Here is a 25,030-nt window from a genome sequence, read left to right as displayed (position 1 = left end):
ACTACTACTACTACTATTTAGCATTTCTATAGCGCTACAAGGCGTACGCAGCTCTGCACAAACATAGAAGAAAGACAGTCCCTGCTCAAAGAGCTTACAATCTAATAGACAAAAAAATAAAGTAAGCAAATCAAATCAATTAATGTGTACAGGAAGGAGGAGAGGAGGGTAGGTGGAGGCGAGTGGTTACGAGTCAAAAGCAATGTTAAAGAGGTGGGCTTTCAGTCTAGATTTAAAGGTGGCCAAGGATGGGGCAAGACGTAGGGGCTCAGGAAGTTTATTCCAGGCGTAGGGTGCAGCGAGACAGAAGGCGTGAAGCCTGGAGTTGGCAGTAGTGGAGAAGTCTCTACTAATATCTGCTATGCTGAAAAAGAACATTTATACCTGGTGTGAGAGTCTTCCTTGCTTAGTACTAAATAAAATGGTGCTTGCCAATAAAGAAATAGGACCATTTCACTCATCTACCCCCATTCACTGTGGAATCATGGCCCATTCCTGCTACTAGGTACAAGACGGATACTGCCAGCAGCTGGACTTGGGGTACATTTACCCAAATGTACTAATGTACTTAGTGTAGCGGGTTGCGGACCTAGGGAACTGGGTTCGATTCTTGCTGCTGCCTGATTGTCAGCAGTGGGTTGAGATCCTGTGGAACCAGGTTCAATTCCTTCTACAGCTCTGTGTGACCATGGGCAAGTCACTCAACCCTCCGTTGCCCCAGGTACGATAGTAGTACAACGTATTATCTAGACTGTGAGAGCCCAATAGGGACAGACCCAGTACCTGTAAAATGAAGCTGTATAGGTCTAAGTGGTATATAAATACTCAAATGAAATGAATGCATTTTAGTCAATAAACCGTGTGTGGATAAAGAGTGTCCTTTATGTTTCAACATTTTTATTGACAAACCAATACAGAAATAAAACATTCACAAATGAATCTACAAAAGCAATTGTCATCTGTGTTCGTTATCATAGTCTAACATTGTTTTCTTTTCACCCTCCCCACCCACCCTCCCCTCTCCAGTGATATCATCCGATGGTTTGACCCTTCACCCCCCTTCCTCTTCCCCTCCCCCTCTACCCCTCCCTCCCCTATCCCCCTCCGGACTTGTGTTCCGATAGCCCGGAGAGATCCTTCTCCCTCCCCCCGCTGTCTGTTAACTACGAAATTTAAAGAGTGCCCTTTAAATGGCATCACCCATGGGTTGCCCCAAGTTTGCTGTGTGTCATCAGATTTTGGCCTGGAGGCTGGAATCGAACTGTGCGCACCTTGTCCGAGGATTTTTTTTTTTTGTAGGGTAGGGATATAGGACACAATATACATTTCAGATGACGTTTTGTTACATAGTTGGGAAGTTATTATTGGGTTGAGCTGTTCGGCTTATAGATGTATTACTTATTTAGTAGAGGAGTGTGGTCAACATTTTACAGGACCAGGACACTGTACCAGTGACTTCACAGTGAGAATCCTGAAAGGTAACTTTAAAACCATACAAGAACGTAAGACCTTTGAAGTCAGAATGATTGAATATTTTAACACCCAACAGAAAGGACTTAACAAGGATCTGGGGTTCCTAGCCCATTATAAACCAAAAAGCTGTATGTCTCTGTTGATCACCCTTCCCTCACCTATCCACACCCATCCTGTTAGAATATCAATGATATGCTTTGATGTCCCCATGCATACTTCCTACCCACCCTGTCAGACTGTCATAGTAATGCTTGAATGTTTTCACTTATATACACTGTCAGCTAGCACATTTGCTTATTTCCGATCTGACGAAGAAGGGCAACCTTCGAAAGCTAATCAAGAAATGTATTAAGTTATGTCCAATAAAAAAGGTATCATCTTATTTTCTTTTCCATGTTTTATTTTGTTTGATTTCTATAGATTCTACATGGAATGTTGCTATTCTACTAGCAACATTCCATGTAGAAGTCGGCCCTTGTAGATCAGCAATGTGGCCGCGCAGGCTTCTGCTTCTGTGAGTCTGACGTCCTGCACTCACAGAAACAGAAGCCTGCGCAGCCTTCTACATGGAATGTTGTTAGTGGAATAGCAACATTCCATGTAGAATCTCCAATAGTAGCAACATTCCATGTAGAATCTCCAATGGTATCTATTTTACTGTCATAGTAATGCTTGAATGTTTTCACTTATATACACTGTCAGCTAGCACATTTGCTTATTTCCGATCTGAGGAAGAAGGGCAACCTTCGAAAGCTAATCAAGAAATGTATTAAGTTATGTCCAATAAAAAGGTATCATCTTATTTTCTTTTCCATGTTTTATTTGTTTGATTTCTATAGATTCTACATGGAATGTTGCTATTCCACTAGCAACATTCCATGTAGAAGTCGGCCCTTGTAGATCACCAATGTGGCCGCGCAGGCTTCTGCTTCTGTGAGTTTGACGTCCTGCACGTACGTGCAGGACGTCAGACTCACAGAAACAGAAGCCTGCGCAGCCTTCTACATGGAATGTTGTTAGTGGAATAACAACATTCCATGTAGAATCTCCAATAGTATCTATTTTACTGTCATAGTAATGCTTGAATGTCAGCTAGCACATTTGCTTATTTCCGATCTGAGGAAGAAGGGCAACCTTCGAAAGCTAATCGAGAAACGTATTAAGTTATGGCCAATAAAAAAGGTATCATCTTATTTTCTTTTCCATGTTTTATTTTGTTTGATTTCTATTGATTACTTATTTAGATAACTGGTACTGTGTCCTAATGAAATGATTGAACTGTTATCACAGGAAGGGAGGGGAAGGGGGGGGGGTCTAAAAAATTTGATTAAAAGTTTGATGACAGATTATATCGGTTTGTTTTTACTATGTACAGTTTTATATTTGAATTCCTGGATACGTGTATTTTTGGTGGTGTTTACTATGAATGGTCATCAGTTGAAACATAAGTGGCTTCACCCAAGAACAGCATGGGACCTAGGCTGGTGATGGGAGTGAACCTCCATCCTGTTAACAGAAGGAGTAGAGGAAACAGAAAGACAGTAGATGGACTCCACTCATAAAAGCATCAGAATAGCCTCGCAGTTGGGGGCCTTGGCCAACATATGCCCAGAGAATTTTTGTTAAGTTTTGTAATTAAACATTTTTTTTCCAATGCAGAAATAAGCAGCTTTCAAAAAAAATAATTAAAGCAGGGCTTATAGTTCTAAACTACGTTAAATTACTCAGTTATAGTGCTATGCAGATCCGGTCTATAAACGACAGATTGAAACTGTTGCTCCAGGATCACCATTCTGGTCTTATTGATCAGCACAAAACACTTGAATGACCAATTTAGATCAGAAAAAATTTCTTAAGACACTGACAAAAGTGTCTCTGTTCCTTTTTAGATGTATCCAAATCACTAGGGTTAACACCTTTCATATACGCAGATTATATCCAGATCTTGGCGAGTCTCAGCTGCAATAGCCCTGCAGAGACTGCGGCTCTCAAAACAGAAAACCCAAATTGAGGATTGGTTATTGCCACAAACTGAACCCAGACTAGACTTACGCATAGGACACTGGGATTCACCTGCCCCTTAATACCCCTATTTCTTTGGCCAGAATGCCTATAACCTTTACATCCCCTATAAATTCCCTGTAAAAATATTTGGAACAATCACTGAATACTATGAGCTTCCAGCCTCACACCTCTAATACAATCAAATGTTGCTTTTTTAAGCTGAAACTTTACTCTGTGCGCCATCTCTTTGACGAAACTGCTCTGTGAATTCTTACCCATTCATTCGTCATTACAAGATTAAATTATTGTAACTCTCTGCTACATGGTACACATTTGCGACATGCGCCGATCACAGGGACAAGAAAATACTTCTGTGCAATTGAGCATTGGCTGCTAATACCCTAGAGAATTAGATTTATTGCTTATAATCCACCCTTATACATAACAAACATAAACAATATAAAAACATCCAACACAGTTCAATTCTCAAAAAGACAAACTCAACATTAGTTCACAAAATCCCCCACCACCCCCCATAACTCTCTCACATCTCCTGATACCCTACAGCCCGCCAAAACCCTTTGCTCCTCCCAAACCAATTGTCTCGTAATCCCGTCCTTTCGCACAATCTGTTATGATTTCATCCAATTCAGAATCTTTGGTGTGTGGCCCTGCCCTCAAGAATGCTCTCCCCTTCTCCTTCACCTAGAAGGATCATTTACACAGTTCTAGGTGGGTCTTAACATTTTTCTTTACAAAAATGCCTAGTCTATAATGCTGCTGCTCTGCAAACCGTATGCTGGTCGGGCTTGGGCAGCAGCACCACCTGTAGTTAACCTCACCTTCCTCGTTCCTATCTCAAAGTGTATTTCCTTTCTCCTTTCCATTTATTGTACTATTGTTCTGAAAGGTTCCTGAAACTTATTATTTTATGATGGTCTTGGGAAACAGGTGGAGTTGTATATATAGGGGTACAGAGTATTTATTTTTGTTACATTTGTACCCCGCGCTTTCCCACTCATGGCAGGCTCAATGCGGCAGGCAATGGAGGGTTAAGTGACTTGCCCAGAGTCACAAGGAGCTGCCTGTGCCGGGAATCGAACTCAGTTCCTCAGGTCCAAAGTCCACCACCCTAACCACTAGGCCACTCCTCCACTAACCTATATGCACATACTTACAAACCTTTTTCAACACAGGCATAAATATGTTCACTGGCATTTGCATACTATTGGACTGGTTTTGAGCGCCTATTTTAGTCAATATTTTACACATGGTGCCTTTACTAAACAGATGCCTTTTTTGAGCTTCTCACCTAGGTATCTTATTGGAAATTTACCCCCCCCCCCCCCCTTCAGCCTATGCCAGTTTTCCCACACTATTTTTGTGGCTCTTACTTGAAGTAACTTTCCTTGGTCTGATCAATGCCCTGCTTGGCATCCTCTGGCCACCTCTCGCACTTCGAGGTGCCTCTCTCTTGGAATAAACTTTTCCTGATTCAGGCCGTTTGGCAGGTTCTTTAAAGATGGCTTCTTTAAATTCTTGCTCCTGGGAAGCAGATATATCAAAATAAAATTTCAAGAAAGAGCTCTATGGAAGGATGCTCTACGGGGGGGGGGGGGGGGGGGGGGGGGGGGGGGTGCATGAGCGGGGGCAGAGAATTATACACCTCATATGATAAAGCTATCCATACAAAAGATCAAGTGCAGAATATCAAACATTTTAAAATGCATCAACCTCAAATCTAAGATTTTAAACAGTGTGTGGAACACAAAGCAGAGGATACTTCATATCATAGTAGATGACGGCAGAAAAAGACCTGCACGGTCCACCCAGTCTGCCCAACAAGATAAACTCACATGTGCCATTTTTTGTGTATACCTTACCTTGATTTGTACCTGTCTTTTTCAGGGCACAGACCGTATAAGTCTGCCCAGCACTATCCCCGCCTCCCAACCACCAGCTCTGGCACAGACCATATAAGTCTGCCCAGCACTATCCCCGCCTCCCAACCACCAGCCCCGCCTCCCACCACCGGCTCTGGCACAGACCGTATAAGTCTGCCCAGCACTATCCCCACCTTCCAACCACCAGCCCTGCCTCCCACCACCGGCTAAGCTTCTGGGGATCCCTTCCTTCTAAACAGGATTCCTTTATGAATTTAGAAAGTCAGTTCAGCACAATTTGTACCCCTCATGTTTGTGCCATTGGGGTTTGTGTTTTTAATAGCTGTAAATCTGCACATGACTGGAGTGGATACATTGAGAGTTCAACTGTGGTCATCTGGCATCTAGTGGGACAAGGTCAACTGGGCATCAGTCCTGCTCCTGAAGACTTCAGGTCACTCTGGACAAGAGGGAGCCCAGGATGCCCAGTTATGATTTACAGATGAGTATTTACAGCCATCCTGAGCAGAGCAGAGTTGCAATGTCATATACAACACAGAAGCTAGAGTCTGTTATACTTAGGAAATGCAAACAAGGTTCATAAATACTAGGCCAGTACTGTGCTGATATTTTGAGTACAGAACAGCTCTTGGTGGTGGGGGGTGGATCCCCCCCCCTCTGAAAAATAAAATAAACACTGTTCTTAAAATATAAATGGAAACCAACCCCCCCCCCCCCAAAAAAAAAAAAGTTAAAATGTCAAAACCTACAGCTAGGCAATTTGAATACTGTGCCTCCCACTCCCCCTACAGGTACAAATTGCGGAGTAGGATACATGGAGAAATTAGGTCTTGCCTGATAATTTTTTTTCCTTTAGTTGCACAGACAAGCCCAGAAAATACGGGTTTATGCCCATCTAGCAGAGGGTTATCCCCACCTCGGAAGGATAGTCTGATCTACAAAAGGAAAGAAGCTGTAGAGGCCAACTGAGATGAAAATCCAAAACAACTTTAGAGAGAAATAAAGGGGGACTCCTGCTTCAGTAAACCTCAAGGGTTTCTACTGGAAAGAGCCTGAATTTCCAGAATCCATCTGGCTGAAGCAAGGGCCGACAAAAACATGGTCTTCAAGGTAAGATCATTGAGAAAAGATTTCTTCAAGGGCTCAAAGGGCTCTATTGAAGAGATTTAGGGACAAAAATCAAGTTCTATGTCAGGGGGGAGGAAGAAAAACAAAAATACTGCACAAAGAGGAGGCTACAAGCAACCCACACCTTTAAGGAAACAAACCACATCTGGATGAACCACAAAGGAAAAATGCTCTAATGACCTATAAAAAGGAAGCTAAGGCGGCTACTTGGACCTTTAGGGAACCTACAGCCAAACCTCTGGAGGAGCCTTCTTGTAAAAACAGCTAAAATATTCACTATGGCGAGCTAAAATATTCACTATGGTGAACTATGTTATGTTTGTAGAATGGTGAAAAGGCTCTTTGGGAGCACTAGCCATCAAAAGTTATCTATATCCTTGCATAAGCCACAGATGTCAACCTCCTCCTTGCCTGGAGCACAGTGGATATAACTTCATACGAGTAACCTTTATGGCTTAATCTTGATCTCTCAACAGTCAAGCAATAAGACAAAAGTGGGAAGTATTTTCCATAAGAATTGGTCCTTGATGCAGAAGTCCCCGCTGAAGAACTAACTTGACTAGATGGTCTACTTGAAGATGAATGAGATCCGGATACCAAGGTCTTCTGGGCCAATCTGGTGCAATGGTGTAGTGCAATCCAATGGAAGACTCAGCCCGATCACTGGACAAGGAAGAAAGACACAGAGTAAGCCTCACCATGGCCAGGGCTAAAGCAGCTCACCTATTGCTTATGCACCATATCCTTCTGTTGGCTGAAGAATCGATCTTGGCATTCTTCCTGGTTACCATCAGATCCAGGACTAAGAGACACAACCGGTTCACAATCATGTTGAAAGTCCAGTTTGAAAGATCTTATTCCCCCAGGTCCAGGAGTGTCTGCTGAGAAAGTCCACTTCCACGTTCAGCTAGCCTGCTATGAGAGCTGCCAAAAGATTGCATAAGTGTTTTTCTGCTCAGAGAAAAGAAGATGGGCTCCCAATGCAAGGGATAAGCACAGAGGTCCTCAGTGTCTGTTGATATAAGCCACTGCCATTACATCGATAAAATCCTTACTGCAAAGGCTAGAAGTGATTTCCAAATTGCTTGTAATTCCAACTGATTGACCATGCAGCTTCAGTTGTGGTCCACTTGCCCTGGATGACCTTGCTCTGAAAGTTCACCTCCACAACCAGCCAGCCTGGCATCTGTGGTTATCTCCCACTGGGGCTAGTCCAAGAGGGTGCATGTGCTGAGCCACCATCCCATACTGCTTTTTGCTCTCAGTGCCCAAGGTAGTCTGGTGACATAACTGAGGCAAGGGAGATCAATGCTCTGTAAGGGACTGCTGTAGAAGTCTCACATGCAACTTCACCCATGGGACCACCTAAAGGGTTACAGTCATGAATCCTAAAACTTGCACGTAATCCACATGTGAGGATTTTATGATCTGAAATGGCAACTTCTGAACTCTGTACTTGAAGAAAAGCTCTTCCCAGCAGGGTTTGAGGAGTGAGATTGCTCTTCTCCAGACAGATTATCCAGCCAAGACTTCAGAGAAGCGAACCACCCAGTCCATGGCATGAATACTCTTCTGTGAGAAGCAGCTATGATCAGCCAATCATCCAGGTAGGGATGAATTCCAATATCTTATCAGTGCAGATATGCTTCCACTACCCCATTAGTGAAAGGTGGTCTTGGTGGCTGTAGCTAAATCAAAGGGCATTGCTTGAAATTGAAAATGCTGGTTGAGGATCACAAACTGTTGGGATCTTTGATAAGGGACCCAAATGGGTATCCAGAAGTAAGCCTCCAAGGATCCAGGGAGGTAAGGAATTCCATGGCTAGATGGATGCCAGAATTGACCACAGTACTTCCATTCTAAAATGGGAAACATGCAAACACCGACTCCCCTTTTTGAGGTATACGATAAACCAAAACGCAGGTTCCTTCTTGGGAACCACAAAGTAAATTGAATACCTTCCCAGACCAATCTTGTTTTCAGGCACTGAAAGTATTGCCCCTAAATTCTGGGGGGCAACCAAGGTGGAGTCTATTGCCGGAGCATTTTTATAGGATTTTTGCATGGGGACTTTAAGAAGAAATTGACGATAGGGCCAGTGGAGTTCCAACTTGTATCCTTCCTCAATTATTTTGAGGAGCTACTGGTCTGAGGTTATCCTGATCCACTATTGGAAAAAGCAGCAGATATGACTTATCTCGGTTCCCAAGCAGTGGACCTGGACCACATCACTGGTCCGCTCTAGAGGCATTGTTGGGGTGCAACCACTGAGAACCACAGTTCTTGTCTGAAAGAAAGGAGGATAATCTCCCTTGAAAAAACACAGCCACCAAGAATAACCAGAATGCCCCGACCAATATCTCTTGGCATTCCTAAACTTTGGTCTAGAAGATGCAGCTTTCGAAAAGATTTTGGCTTGTCCTTGGGAACCCTATGAGGTTTAGACTCCCACAAATCCTTAACAATCTTATTCAAATCCTCCCCAAAGAGAAAAGCACCCCTGAAAGGAAGCTTACTATGATGACCCTTAGACTGGGCATCAGCTGGCCAATTCTTCAGCCATAGAAAATGATGGGCTGATCTATGCAAGGGCGTTTAGGAGGGACTAGATGAGACGGCTCTGAGGTCTGACTATAGCTGACCCCTTTTCAATAAATATGCTTGGTGAAGAGAAAGGATATAATTTGGGAAAACAGTCTATGCCCGACAAAACAGGGGCAGACTGAAAAGAAAGTGCCGAGCCAGAGTAGATGAAGGTAGAGAAACCTGGGTTTTACAATATCAACAAAGTCTCTTCCTCAGGGCTGTCTCTGCTGTGTTTAACTGCACAGCAAGAACAGGCACCCAAAGATGAGAGCTGTGCTCCACAACAGGAACATCATCTTTTCACAGACTCTATTGGTATTGCCATAGCAGTGGCTCAAAGACTGCAACAGCCTTCCCCCTCCAGGTACAATTAAGTCTTACTGGTAGGTTCTGAATGAGTTGAAAGCTCTCTTCTGAGCAAAATAGACTCACTTGTCAGCAACTGATAAAAGCAAAGCAGAAGAAACACAGAGAGATGCGGGGAGACCCAACACCACCAGGTACTCCCCAAGGACCTGAATTCAGGTAGCAGCCAAATCCAATACCGAGGCTGTCCAACTTAACTTCTGAAAAAACAGTCAGTCATCACCTGGATCAGAAGTTTTAATACCAATTTAAGCTTGGAGCAGCACAGCAAACACCTACCACCTGCTGGAGACAGAAGAAGACTGAACTGTTTGAGCTGCACAGGATCCTACAAGGCACAGCACAATTCTGTACTCTATCTCCACCTGCTGGTAGATGGACAAACACATTTCCTCAAATCTGGTGCAGATAAGGGGTATTTCCTTTTGAAATCCACATGTCCTTTCCACTTGATTCCTCCACCTTCAAGAAGGAACTCTGCAGAGAGTCTCCCTTTGAAAAAGCAAGCTTGCATGCCAGCAGGCACAAAGTGAGCACATTTCAGTACTGCTGTCCTTAGAGTAAATGATGAAGCCACCTGCATGTCAGTAAACCCCACAGATCAATTACTGAGACAAATCCAAGTGTATAAAACTAAGCAGGTCAAAATCCAATTTTTGCCCAAGTACAAGTGTCTTCTTTTTTCCCTTCCCCTTCCTGGGAACAATGTCCTCTCTTCTCCCCTTCCTTCCATGGGCACCATTTCCTCTCTTCTCCCCTTCCTTCCATGGGCACCATTTCCTCTCCTTTCCCCTCCCTCTATGGGCACACTCTCCCTTACCCTCTATAGCCATCTCCTTCCCCCCTCCAAGGGCACCACCCCCTTCCCTTACCCTCCCATCCCCTCCCCTGCATGGGCACAATCTACCTTGATTGTTTTTCCCATTCCCTATTTCAGATACTGGCATCTTTGTCTGGCCGCATCTCCCCTCCCTTTTGCCTGCACTCTGGCATCTCAGATTCTCCTTCCCCCCCCACCAGCCACCCCACAATCTCTCAGTTTTCTCCCACAGGTCCCAGCATCGTTCTCTGCCTCCCCTCTCTCCCTGCACGCAGGCATTTCGCATCTAACTCTCCCCAACCTTTCCTGGTTGCCTCTACTGTCACTTGTCTCAAGCCAGAAACCCTCTCTCTGTGGTGTCCAGCCAACAGGAAACAGGAAGTTCTGGCAAAAGGGGTGGGAGGTACAGAGGAAGGGCTTCCAGCTCGAAAGAAGCAATGTACATCTAGTGCTGCACACCTCCTTGGTGCTGCAGACAGTAAAGGCAAGCTGGGAGCGGGAGGAAGGAAGCGGGGCAGAAGCAGCGGAAGTAGGAGAGAAGGAGAAAGCTGAAAGAAGAGGACACTGGGAGACATAGGGAGAGACATAAGTAGAAAGGCAAGGAGGAGTGTAAAGTGATTAACACATTAAAATTGTTAATGTGAGTTAAAATTTTAATGTGTTGTGTTAAAAATGCGTTAAGTGTACAGTCCTAGTTTTGATTATTCAAAATTATGCTGTACTTCCCTCCACTGACCCACCTCAAACCTAAGAATGCCTCTTAATCCTCGCTCCCCTCTTCTTCCCACGGTTAAAAAGCACATGTATTGTTACTCACCAACAGGATGGGCAATTATCAATGAGCACATTTTCATTAGTAAGCCAGCCATGGAAAGGGCTTTACTGCCACCTTTATGTATGCTACATATCCCCACCCCTTTATGAGAGGGGGTTACAATTGATCTTGAACTTTTTCACTAATTCTCAATACTTTCACGAAATGCAGAGGAGAAATTTGCAATTATGTCTCCTGTGCGGGAAGAGAGGACACAGAGCATCTAACGTTTTCTATGTTCAGCATCAGACAGTCACAAAATCCTTAATTCAGAAGTCAGTCTTTTGTTTCACCTACAGTTTTGTGAAGTTTTTCTTTCAGCTTGGACAGCCGGACTCTTTCAGTATCTCTGTAATTCTTCGGTTCCTCATGTGTGCTTATTACCTGACGAAAGCAGAGACCAGAGAATGTGTCATAAGATTACAATGCCTGCAGGGTAGCTGGCTGGTCTCAGAAGCACCACTCTTGGTTCTGGGTCAAGTACAGTTGGCCATTTTATGAGCACAATAAATTTTAAATTACTGTCCCTGAAAGAAAGCAAGGAATGGGCTAGAGTTACCTGTGGTTTGATCTTTTGCTGATCCGGTTCCTTCTGCATCACTCTGCCCATTTGGTCTCTGGCATCCTTATTAAGGACATCTTCAAACTGTGTGCGACATGTATATCTGGAGGCTAGAGGAGGAGGAGAGGAAGAGAGAGAGCGAGCTCGGCTCTGCTGGCTTTTCCGATGGGGTGTAGCTGTGAAAGACAGGTTTGGTTTTAGAAGAGTTTGCTTTCAAAAATGTTCAGTATAGAAACTTAGATCACAACCAACATATCACAGGACAAAAGTCTGTATAAAAACTAAAACTAACATGACCTCAACATACCTCACAATTTGCCGTATCAGGCACATACACAGAAGCAGATCAGCCTGCACGATAATTTGGTTATCAGTAGGCAAGCTGAAGCAGAATGAAATTGTGCATAACTTCTGTAAAAATACAAGCCTCACAGACTACCACCTTGTAATTCAATGTTTTATCACTACCTAGCCCTAATATAAATATACTCACGCCAACTAAACACAGGCCAATCTCGAATCCATTTCACTTCAAGAGAAAATTAAGTGCTTTGAGCAATTTCATTGTTCCCCTGGGCCTATTATCTAAAAAAGACCCTCATTAAAAACCGGTTTGTCACTTTCTCCAACACAACCACTCAGCATTTCTATAGCATCCACAGGACTTCAAAGCAAAGCAAGTGACACAATATTTATAGTGGGGGAATAATTTTTCCTTATAAAAAAAAAATTCACCCATCTATTTCTGGGACACCTCTAACCTTGGCCTAGATTTTATCATCATGGTAAAAATGTGCAACAGCCTAGGTTGCACATCTAGAGTGCCGCTAGAGGTCACGGTCTCTGCTTTAAGGTTGGAGCCTGCAGGATTGGGGTTCATTCCTGCCCTAACAACCCCTAGACCACCTGGCAGCTTCAGGATCGGGGATTGCTCTTGGGTGGGGATCCAGGAGGGACTCTGACCTTAACTCTACATTCAGCCCACTACCTGGTTAACTACCAAGGTTGAGGGTTAAATATCATGCCTGCCCATAGACATACAAGCTGCAAGCCAGTGGCCAGTGCAGAGTCTGGATATTCAGTGGCACTGCTGAATATTAGGGGCCTAAAATTTAGTCTAACAGTCTGTGTTTAAAAAAAAACCCAACACACACAAACAGTGACTGCAAGCAGTAAAATATTCACTGGTTACATTATAATGCCTTTGGGGACCTAAATGCAGCTCACCTTCAGTTAACTACTGAAAAAGTTAAATCTAAATAAAAAATAAAAAGGCCTGTAGCTTGGGGGCAGGAGATGTCAGAAAGCTATAGCCAGTTCCCGTGAATCACTTGGAATTTCAGTTCAATATCTCAACTCTTGTGGTCCTCTTGGGCTCCTGTGGTCCACAGCAGCTCACCTGGCTGGTATCTCTGCCTTCGATATTCCATGAAGCTATCACTGTGTTGGGACAGTTTATCTTCATCTCTGGACTCATCTACTTGGGACTTTTCACTCAGAGCTCTCTTTAACATCTGTCAAGGGAAAGCAGCTACTGATCAGGTTTGGGTACTTATCTGGTTAGGAAATTTCACTATACAATTAATCCTGTACCCCACTGCAAGCTGTGATTTGGGAAAAAGAACTTGATTTATAAATTAAAAAAAAGATGTCTGAACAGTGGTTTAAGTGGCTCTTGTAATGAGGTGGGAGAAAGAGACAGAATTTGAAGAAATCTTATTGAAGTCCCTCCGAGTTTTTCATGCCCCAGTACCATCAAATCCAACTCTAAAAATTGATTGCATTTGCCTCAAATTTTGTTCTAGAGAAAGACAAGTCCATCAGAAAGATGTCTATCTACTGACTCCAAGCAATACCTAAAATATATTTTATATATTTTGTTTAGTTTCATATATTTTTGAAACGTCTTACTTTGAAAGACAATAATAAAGGACCTTATGTGTAAAGAATTAGTTCTTAACTACTAATTTTCTCTTTAGTCCCAATAGATCAGTCCAATTACCTGCCCTTCTCTATAAATTTTGTAGTACATTGAACAACCGCTGAAAGAGTTTGCAAATGTTAACGGAGACAAAAAAAAAACAAAGTTAAGTTTTCAGTTTCTTCATAAAGTTTATAAAAGGAAGGAAGGAGAATATACATTCTCCATGGGGGAGAATAATGCAGGCACACTGGTAGCCCCGCTGTGGGGTGCCTGCCTGGACACACTCTCCCACCTTAAAGCTGATTATTATAGAGCGACACCTTCCCGCCTCGTGCTCGAACCTCAAATCCCCAGTTTTTCCTTTCCCACTATGGACATGCTCACAGGCGACCCTCAGGGGGAGGAATGCTGGCTTCGGCCTAACCCCTGGTAAGCCTTTCCTCAGCTGAGAGGTGCCCAGCTCTACCACTGGCTGCCTTTCAGGTGCTCTGGAGGACTTGCAGCTCATCTGCATATCCTTACAGCCTTCTCCGGGGTGACACCCAGGTCCACTCCGATCCACTCAGGGCCTCCGCTCTAGGTGCCGTGTGCCGGGGCATTTTTCTCTTTACATCTAATCTTCTTCCCAGTTGCTAAAGTACCTCAGTCATTTATGGCCCCTATTCACATTCTCTTCCTAGCCCTGTCCCTTCCTAATCTTTTCCCTCACCCCCTACCTCTCTCTGCTACAGGAACTCACTGCCCATCCATCGACTTCATCACCTCACCTTCTCTCCTACCCTCTTCCTCCCTCTTGGCTTTTAATCTCCGCCTCTTTCTTCCATCCATTTTGCCTTCCCCATTCCACCTAAATACCTCTCGCCTTCAACGCCTTCGTGGCCACACCTCTCCTACTCTCCTCCGCTCTCTTTTACTCCTTCTCTTACTCTCAGCCAGTGATATCAATCCCAATCCTGGCCCCCCTCACCAACTATTATCCCAACTACAGATCTCACCGCGACCTCTCTAACCTCATCTCTATTTCTCTACTCCCCTCCTCTTCTCAGCCCTTCTCTTGCGCCCTATGGAATGCCCGCTCTATCTGTAACAAACTTGCCTATATCCAGGACCTCTTTATCTCACGTCACCTCCATCTGCTCGCCATAACAGAAACCTGGCTCTGCCCTGATGACTCTGCTTCAGTCGCAGCCCTGTGCCATGGCGGTTATCTAGTTTCACATACTCCTCGCCCTGCTGGCCGTGGGGGGCGGTGTTGGACTACTTCTCTCTCCCTCCTCCAGATTTCAACCCCTTCTTCCACCTCAATCTCACTGTTTTTCCTCCTTTGAAGTCCACTCTATCTGCCTTTTCTCTCCTCTGCCTCTTTGAATAGCGATCATTTATCGTCCCCTGATAAGTCCCTTTCATCCTTTCTCAGTGACGTTGACGCCTGGCTTGCCTTCTTCCATGATCCTTCCTCCCCCTCTCTCATCCTTGGTGACTTTAATATTCCTGCTAATGATCCTTCCAACTCTTTTATTTCCAAGTTACTCGCTTTAACGTCCTCCTTTAATCTCCAACTATGCTCCACCTCCCCCACTCATCAAAATGGTCACTGTCTTGATCTCATCTTCTCCTCCAACTGTTCACCCTCTAGTTTCCTTGCCTCTGATCTTCCCTCCTCTGATCACCATCTTATAACTTTCACACTTAAATCTCCTCCCTCCCAGTCCCGTCCTATCTTATCTAATTTATCTAGGAATCTTCACGATATTGACCCTTCATCTCTATCCTCCCATGTTTCAAACCTCCTCTCTACTGTGGCACCATCCACGTCTGTCAACGAGGCTGTTTCTTCTTACAACAATACTCTATCCTCTGCCTTAGACACTCTGCACCTTTGATGACCCGCCCTGTAAGGCGTACAAAACCCCAACCTTGGCTGACTTCTAATATCCACTACCTACGTTCCTGTACCCGCTCCGCCGAACGCCTCTGGCGGAAATCTCGGGCCCTTGCTGATTTCTTACACTTTAAGTTCATGCTGACCTCCTTCAAATCTGCTCTTTTACGTGCCAAACAAGATTATTATATCCAACTGACCAACTCTCTTGGCTCTAATCCTCGACTTCTCTTCACCACATTGAACTCTCTCCTCAAGGTGCCCCCTCCCCCAACTCCCCCTTCATTATCTCCTCAGACCCTTGCTGAATTCTTTCACAAGGTTCAAAAGATAAACCTTGCTGTCTCTACCTCACCACCTCTCCCCTCCACCAGTCCGTTCCACTCTCTCTCCTTCCCCTCATTCCCTTTCCTCCTTTCCTGAAGTTACTATTGAGGAAACTACACTTCTCCTTTCTTCCTCAAAATGTACCACCTGTTCCTCTGATCCCATTCCCACCCACCTTCTTAATGCCATCTCTCCTGCTCTTATTCCTTTTATCTGTCACATTCTCAACCTCTCACTTTCCACTGCGACTGTCCCTGCTGCCTTTAAACATGCTGTGGTCACACCTCTCCTTAAGAAGCCTTCACTCGACCCTACTTGTCCCTCTAATTACCGACCCATCTCCCTCCTTCCTTTTCTCTCTCCAAATTACTTGAGCGTGCTGTTCACCGCCGCTGCCTTGATTTTCTCTCCTCACATGCTATTCTTGACCCACTACAATCTGGTTTTCGCCCTCGCCACTCAACCGAAACTGCGCTTACTAAAGTCTCCAATGACCTATTAGTGGCTAAATCCAGAGGTCAATATTCCATCCTCATTCTTCTTGATCTTTCCGCTGCTTTTGACACTGTCGATCACAGCATACTTCTCAATACCCTGTCCTCACTTGGATTCCAGGGCTCTGTCCTTTCCTGGTTCTCTTCCTACCTCTCCCTCCGCACCTTTAGTGTTCACTCTGGTGGATCCTCTTCTACTTCTATCCCTCTGCCTGTCGGCGTACCTCAGGGTTCTGTTCTTGGTCCCCCTCCTCTTTTCTATCTACACTTCTTCCCTTGGTTCATTAATCTCATCCCATGGCTTTTCCTACCATCTCTATGCTGATGACTCCCAAATCTACCTTTCTACCCCTGATATCTCACCTTGCATCCAAACCAAAGTTTCAGCATGCTTGTCTGACATTGCTGTCTGGATGTCTCAACGCCACCTGAAATTAAATATGACCAAAACCGAGCTTCTCATTTTCCCCCCCCAAACCCACCTCCCCGCTCCCCCCGTTTTCTATTTCTGTTGATGGCTCTCTCATTCTCCCTGTCTCCTCAGCTCGAAACCTTGGGGTCATCTTTGACTCTTCTCTCTCCTTCTCTGCTCATATCCAGCAGATTGCCAAGACCTGTCGTTTCTTTCTTTACAACATCCGTAAAATCCGCCCCTTTCTTTCTGAGCACTCTACCAAAACCCTCATCCACACCCTTGTCACCTCTCGTTTAGACTACTGCAATCTGCTTCTTGCTGGCCTCCCACTTAGTCACCTCTCCCCTCTCCAGTCGGTTCAAAACTCTGCTGCCCGTCTCGTCTTCCGCCAGGGTCGCTTTACTCATACTACCCCTCTCCTCAAGACCCTTCACTGGCTCCCTATCCGTTTTCGCATCCTGTTCAAACTTCTTCTACTAACCTATAAATGTACTCACTCTGCTGCTCCCCAGTATCTCTCCACACTCGTCCTTCCATACACCCCTTCCCGTGCACTCCGCTCCATGGATAAATCCTTCTTATCTGTTCCCTTCTCCACTACTGCCAACTCCAGACTTCGCGCCTTCTGTCTCGCTGCACCCTACGCCTGGAATAAACTTCCTGAGCCCCTACGTCTTGCCCCATCCTTGGCCACCTTTAAATCTAGACTGAAAGCGAAGAAATGTATTAAGCAATATTGGACCGTAGCCACTTCGCCACCTTATTGGCATTGGCGTAACAGGGTGCCCCAATTGTTAGTGTGGGAGGCGAAAGAAGTTAAAGGACAGTACAAAAGGAAAATACGGTTTCTTAAAATATGGGGAAGTTACCTGGAAAAAATGACACAGAGAGGCCGAAGTTTGGTCATCAATACTTTATAAATGAGCCAAGTATCATTATAATATTGGGATGTGTCAATATGAGTTAATCAAGAGGGTTGGGGTGGGGGGTTAGTAGGGAATAGTGGGAGGAGGGTGAAGAAGAGGGTATTGAGGAGTAGGATCGATAATTAGATATGGAGCTCTGTATTTACTTGGAGCGGTAAGCTGATCACTTTACATCACAGTAGAATAGTAGTTGATTCACAATTGTACACTTGCCAAATCAAAAGGTTCCATTGTATCGTTGTAATGTTATGACTTTATTTAACAATTGCTGAAATATAAAGATGCAAGGAGGGGAGGGGGTTGAGAGAAGAGAAAATGGAATAAGTGATTGATGCAGATACATATGTTGTTGCAATGCTGATTTGAATACTGAACCTTGCTGTATGAAGTCTCCAAGTTGCATTGTATTGTGCATTTCGTCAATAAAAAAGTTTAAACATAAATCTAGACTGAAAGCCCACCTCTTTAACATTGCCTTTGACTCGTAACCACTCGCCTCCACCTACCCTCCTCTCTTCCTTCCCGTTCACATTAATTGATTTGATTACTTTATTTATTTTTTGTCTATTAGATTGTAAGCTCTTTGAGCAGGGACTGTCTTTCTTCTATGTTTGTGCAGCACTGCGTACGCCTTGTAGCGCTATAGAAATGCTAAATAGTAGTAGTAGTAGTAATTTCATCTCCTCTTCAAATGGAGCAAATATGTGCCGACCCAAAGGGCCTTCTTAAGGTACCGGCGGGCTCTTCTATCAGTGCAGCTGCTCTGCAGACAGACCCAATAGGTTCTCAAGCAGTACCAGCGGGTCCCGGGACCAATAATTTCTCCCCTAATGGGTCTTTCGCTTCAGATAATGACCACAATACTACATGCAAAGGAGAAGCCTGTCAAACAAGCAAAACAGTCCTCGATAGCACAAACAGTGCCAGTTACGGCACTGAAAAAGCCACCAGTCACCACATCTTCACTAATAAAGCACTCCAGGGATTCTACTCCCTCACCAAAGTTGGCACAGAAGGACATACTGCTACAGCCACCTAAAAAGGAACTAAAAAAGGTTAGCAAAACTAAACATTTAGACTCACCTATCAGTCAGTAGAGGAGTGTGGTAGCCGTGTTAGTCCACTCTTAAGGTTATCAATAGAAATCAAACAAAATAAAACATGGAAAATAAAATAAGATGATACCATTTTTTATTGGACATAACTTAATACATTTCTTGATTAGCTTTCGAAGGTTGCCCTTCTTCGTCAGATCAGAAATAAGCAAATGTGCTATTATGTGCTTATTTCCGATCTGACGAAGAAGGGCAACCTTCGAAAGCTAATCAAGAAATGTATTAAGTTATGTCCAATAAAAAAGGTATCATCTTATTTTATTTTCCATGTTTTATAACCTATCAGTCAGAAAGCTACTGTGCAAGTTTCTCCTATCCAGTCAGCATCACCCACACAGGAGGTGGCCTACTTGCTGTTCCAATTTTTCCAGCAAATGTTACAACAGGAACAACTTCTGATGCAGGCTTCTTTTCTACCTCCAGTAGAGTCAGCAGTTCCACTGCCAGTGCCGCATACACTCTCACCAGCTCCTTCAATGCTCCCAAGTCAGCCCTGCTCTGTCCTCTCAGCAATGGCATTTTCCTCAGTCTTACCCTATGAAGTTTACTCCTCTGAGGAGGACCAACCTGTTCCACTTGACCTGCCATCAGAAATGCTTTCTTCTGACCCTGCAGTAGATGTCAACGCTGAACCAGTAAAGACAGATATACTTGAGGACGTCATAAATTTATTCAGAAGCTGCTAAAAGATCTTGCTTCGGGAGCTCAGGCAAGTACTATGAATAAAAAGGACCTTCAAAGAATTTTCACCTCTATTCATTCTCCCTCTGGACCAGTGGCGGTCCCTATTCATTCTGTTCTTCAAGGCCTGCAGACTAAAATATGGCAAAATCCCTACATTCAGAAGTCCACTTCATGTGCCTAGATATGAAATACAAAGTTCAGCCTGCACCAGACCATGAAAAGACCCAGCTTCCACATCACTCAGTTATTCCACCTTAGTTATTCCCTTATCTCTTATTTGTCCTGTTTGTCTGTCCTAATTAGATTGTAAGCTCTACTGATCAGGGACTGTGTCTTCATGTTCAAGTGTACAGTGCTGAATATGTCTTGTAGCGCTATAGACATGATAAGTAGTAGTATTTGAGGCTGTGATAAATTGACTTATTTATTACAGCCTCAAATACCAACTTCTGTGCCACCTTTGGTGAGGGAGCAGAATCCCCAGAGTGCTTTACGTCTATGAAGTCTCATCCTCTGTTTCCTCCTGGGAAAGATCCAAAGTTTTTAGATGCAGTTGGCCACAAAGTTTTTGCAGGAGCTATGCCTGCCTCCAGAAATGCTGAACATCAGTTGCAGATATCACACTATCAGCATTCTAAACTGTATTCTGCACTGGAAGCTGTTTCTTCTCCTTTGCTTGACCAAGTTTCGCATTTTTTAATCAGCAATGGAAGAAATTACTTTTCATCTGACCACTAATACTTATGACCTGTATGATACCACTTCCAGGCTAGGGACTGTTTCGATCGCAGGACGAAGAATGGCAAGGTGCAGGCTTTGAGATGACCTTCATGAGACTAAAAGATTTATTTATTGCATTTGTATCCCACATTTTTCCACCTCTTTGCAGGCTCAATGTGGCTTACAATACATCATGAATAGTGGAGATATATAAGAGAATAGACATGTAATATTACAGAAGATATCTTCCTAGACCCCATTGGGTCTTTGGAACTGAAGTTACAGCCCTAAACTTAGGACTTGTAAAGTGGAATTTACCACCTGCTGCTTGTGCAGAACTCTTAAAGACAATTCTAAGAAAAAGTCTGCTTGGGGCATGGAAAATTCCAGTTTGTAATTTTCTCCAATGAATTCTAGAACCCATCGATTTGCCGTAATTCAGGTCCATTCAGCAAGAAACTGACAAGCAGCCACCTATCAAGGTTTCTGAGGAATGGACCTGGGTCCCAACTCTATGAAGTCGGGAAAGGATTAGAGGAACAAGAGAGTTGCCCCAAACCCCTCTTATCTCCATGAAAGAAGGATTGCTTCTTCCGGAAATGGGGCCTTTGAAACAACCAGAACACAGACCTCCAGTTCTTGGTTATTTTCATTATATGTGGTTCGGGTATGCTTAATTGTAAGGTATGCCATTGAGGGGGAAGGGAGGGCTATTTGTATATCTATAATTGATGACAATAATTTTCTCTCCTTATTTTTAGGTATGCTGGGTTGTTGTTCTTCTTGTATAGCACTGTTGATGGCCAAGTTTCTTTTGTGGCGTCCTTTGTTAAATCCAGATATGCTGACTGTTTTTACCACATCTTCTGGCAATGAGTTCCACAGATTAACTATTCATTGAGTGAAAAAATAAAATTTTCTCCTCAATCCTTTACCAATTTCTCAAGATCTTCAAAACAATAACTTATCCCCAGACAGTTTAAGAACAATTTTTGGATGCTGCATTTTCAGCTCAGCTCAGCTCCTGAGCCATAAAAGTCGCCTCACTAACACTGCTAGTGGTAGTTTCCCATGCTGAGGGATAACATCAGCCAAATAAGCTAAGCCAGGCTCAAGCTCAGAAATCTGAGGAGACAGGGAAGCATTTTGATCAGAAATATGCACTTTCTGAATCCAGCATAGGCATGCTTTGGCAACATAAGAGCTACAGACAGAAGCTTGGACACACAAGGAAGCAACTTCAAAAGTAGAATTTCAAGGAAGCCTCTATTCTATGATTCTGAACATCCTGAAGAGCCATATCACCTTCAAGAGGAATAGTTATTTTCTTTGCCCTTCTCTTCAGGCAGAAGATAGAGCTTGGACATGGAATGAGCCACTTAATTATGCATCTAGGGTATCCAGTTTTAATGAAATTAATTCCTGCATAATGTGATGAACAGGGAAGGTTTTATTAGGTGGTTTCTTAGTCACAGATTCTGGTTGCAGGTTCAGTTTCAGCCGGAAACAAAACAGCTGGTTTCAGTTAGATTCCACCCAGATATTAAACTGGGTAAGGAGAACAAGCTCAGGAGAGCACCCCCAACTCAAGAAGCACAGCTGAGAAGCTGGTTCAGGAGAACAAGTCAAATAGACACCTCCAAACTCAACCGAGACTCAACATAAAATTGGATCAGGAGCAAAAAAAAAAAAACTCCAAAAAGGTTAGTTAAAGCTCAACTGAAACTAGTTAGAAACCAAGTCAGGAACAGGGCTTTTAGCCCATCATTCATCTGCTTGAGAGTCGGAGAAATGCTGAACATTCTATGCAGTACAATACCCATAAAAGGCAAATCACTTGAGAACTATTTTCATTCTCTGTCTCCATCTGCTGGTAGACAGACAAAACCCATTGGTCTGGGCTGGTCTGATAGGATGCTAAGGAAGTGCTTCATTTCACAGCCTTTACAAGACTAGGGTCTTATAGCAGCAGGAGAAACTGTTTGTCCTGCTGCTAAAGCCAAATTGGGAAATTAATTTGAATAAGTTTGGGAACCTCTGGGGTCTGTGGGTACTGCTTGGGCAGTATTTATGCCACTGATACAAGAACATTTTACCATGATGGTCAGATTTTGGCTACTTGCCCTGTTAAAATACAACATTGCAGCCACCAATTAACATTAAATTGCTACCAGAATTCTACTGAGGCCACAACAACAGTTATTAGAGCACTTACTAAATCAAGCTCCTGTAACCTCTGAGACAGCTTTTCTGACTTCTCTCGGAGCTCCTGCTCAGACATCAGATAGCGAGCCCTTCTGTGGGAAAGTGCCTCGTCAGCAAACAGAGCAGTAATGTCCTCTTCCCACTCCTTAGAGCTAGAAAGGAGAGAAGACAGTGAACTGCAAAGATTTAAGGGTAATAATGTACCAACAGCATCTGCCTCACAAGATTAAAATGTTTAAATTCAGCCACAGTGAAACAGAAGAAAAAAAAGGCATAAAACCCTGACCTCTGACACTAGTTTTAGACTACCACGTAAAAAGTTAAAGATAGTCCTTAACAAATGCTAAGCTACATATCTATCTTTGTTAAAACTTTTCCATCAACAAGCATTTCTAGCTGAGGATCAGCTGATTTGTTTGCTGCTTTTATTATGAATGGTATATGTGTTCTTTCTTATCAAATATTGCAGTTCTTTCTTTTCCGTTTCTTGTAATTTCTGTTTTTAGAACTGTGAACCGCTTTGCCCAGCTTGCCAGTTAAAGCGGTACAGAAAGTATTTAATAAAAAATTTTAAAAAAAAGGACGTCAGTTGAACTACACAGGGAAAAAAATAAAACAACTGTATTTCTGTTCACTTTAGATGCATTTGTAATATGAGAAAAGATACTCTTCACCTTCTATTATAGAATTCTGATCAGAAGGGCATTTATAGTACTGGTAACTGGTAAGAATGTCTCTGGCCCAGGATGGGGAACCGCCAAACCACTGCTCAATCTCATACAGCCTGCAGCACAAACCATCCCCTCCCCCAACACCCCAAAAAATATAGTGACCACTCTTATTCTCCTCACCTTCCGCAACTGCTTGAACCAACTGAAGTTGCTAGAGGAAAGAATAAATTGGGAGGATAGAAGATGCTGGAAACAGCGATGCTGGGAAGGGGCAGATACTGGTAACTAATCGAAGTAGAAGCAGGAGTGTGGAGGGATGAGGCAGCCACTGCTTTAACCCTTGATTAGGATCATGAAACTTTAGAGGATGACACCTCCACAAACAAAACAAAACAAAAATTATTTAAAAAAAAACAAAACAAAACAAAATGTTTAAGGTGGTGAGATGCTTCACTCAAGAAACTGCTCTTGCAGGCCATCCCCCCTTCCCCTCCCAGAGAGTTTCATGATTGCTAATGCAATAGTCAAAATGCTCCCACCCCTGGTCCAGATTATAGCGATACTGCAATAGATGTAATACGCACCAGGCTTCATTCTCAGACCGCTGTCTGCTGGGTGCCCTCTCGGGTAACTCCCATGCTGTGGACTGCTCCAGCAGGGTCGTATCTTCCTCCTCCTCCTCTTCCTCTCCCTCCTCACTGATAGACTCCCATTCATCCTTTTCTCCTACATCACTCCGCAAAGTCAGAAGCTTCACATCAGGCAGGCTCCGAAATGCAACTCTCTTGAATGCAGCACCTGAAGAGCTCTAAAGTAACCCAGGCAAAAGAGGGCAATTGTCAAATTTATTAATAACAGAGGAGGGTTTTATTGGGAGAAGGCAGGTAGGAAGGAAGATGCAGGAAGGGGCAGGGCCCTCCCCAGCAGTTTCTCCTGTTCTTTTGGGTTTAAAGCCCAATACGAACCAGAATTAGGATCCGGTGCATTTATGTAACTTTGACCCACCCCTCCCCCCCCAACAAAATGAGCCCAACCAATACACCAATAGACTTCAGCCAGGGCCATAAAAATCACATATGTGCGATAATCAATATGAACCCCAAGTCTGGTTATTAGGTGTTACCACTGAGTAACACATATCCTCCTTGTGGGTCCCCCTTCCCCCAACAAAAGGCTGCGATTATCTCCTCCATAACATCCTCATCCTGAGATAACTGGAGAAGCACGAAGCTGGAATGGACCCAGGCCTTATGCTTTGCAGTATACAATGACCTGCCAAGTCATTGGGTCAGCCCAGGAGAGGGAGTTTTGAAACAGAAGTTTTACAGTGACATCAGGGCTGCCAGCCTGCTCCAAGAAAGTATAAGCATACACTGAGTAGAGATACTAATGTTGCAAAAGGAGACTGAGCCATTGTTGCCTCATAGATCTCCGAGCAATTAATATAAAGGTTGAGATTTTCTGTGGTGTAATATATATTCAATCCAATACTGCCAACGGGAATCTGGGCTTTAAATGGTGAGGTCTAGCACATCAAAAAACTGAAATTTTTTTTTAAACCTCACCATTTAAAACCCAAATTCCCTTTTCATTCCCATTGGCAACTTAGGATTGAATACATAATGTGCCACAGAAGATCTCAACCTGCATAGTGATTGCTCAGAGATCTGTAATTTATACAAAATATACATTTTATATTTTAAAATGTATTTAATACACCTCCTGCCAAAACAGGATGCAAGTGCTCAAAGCACAAGCCTTACTGTGGACTCAACTGTTCCCTGAGATATCCAGAAACATTTAAGTTTAGGACTGCAACCAGACCAACGGCTCCTCACCATTTTACAACAGAGGAAATAAATCACATTAAAGGGATATGTATTCCTCTTTTCTACACATTTTTGCTCATTAAAAGATTCAGGCACCTCTCAGTATTTCTCCTTAAAAAGTTACAAAAGTTATCAAATCCAAATCTGATACCACCTTATTGAATTTTGATTCCATGTTACC

General features: G+C 43.6%; 1 protein-coding gene across 1 annotated transcript in view; it reads right to left on the bottom strand.

Annotated features, from left to right (window-relative positions):
* Positions 1-25,030, bottom strand: part of CEP95 (centrosomal protein 95) — a 96,683-nt gene that overhangs the window by 39,236 nt on the left and 32,417 nt on the right. Inside the window, exons 11-16 of the mRNA XM_030208432.1 lie at positions 23,605-23,828; positions 22,360-22,501; positions 13,057-13,171; positions 11,655-11,833; positions 11,393-11,479; positions 4,872-5,022 (exon numbers count right to left, since the gene is read on the bottom strand). Of these exons, the coding sequence (XP_030064292.1) occupies positions 4,872-5,022; positions 11,393-11,479; positions 11,655-11,833; positions 13,057-13,171; positions 22,360-22,501; positions 23,605-23,828 (898 nt within the window). The remainder of the gene's footprint in view (positions 1-4,871; positions 5,023-11,392; positions 11,480-11,654; positions 11,834-13,056; positions 13,172-22,359; positions 22,502-23,604; positions 23,829-25,030) is intronic.

This window comes from Microcaecilia unicolor, chromosome 6 (assembly GCF_901765095.1).
Source record: "Microcaecilia unicolor chromosome 6, aMicUni1.1, whole genome shotgun sequence".
In the NCBI taxonomy this organism is placed as follows: Eukaryota; Metazoa; Chordata; class Amphibia; order Gymnophiona; family Siphonopidae; genus Microcaecilia; species Microcaecilia unicolor.
The sequence above is the reverse complement of the archived record's forward strand: the minus strand, read 5'-3'. Positions and strand labels throughout refer to the sequence as shown.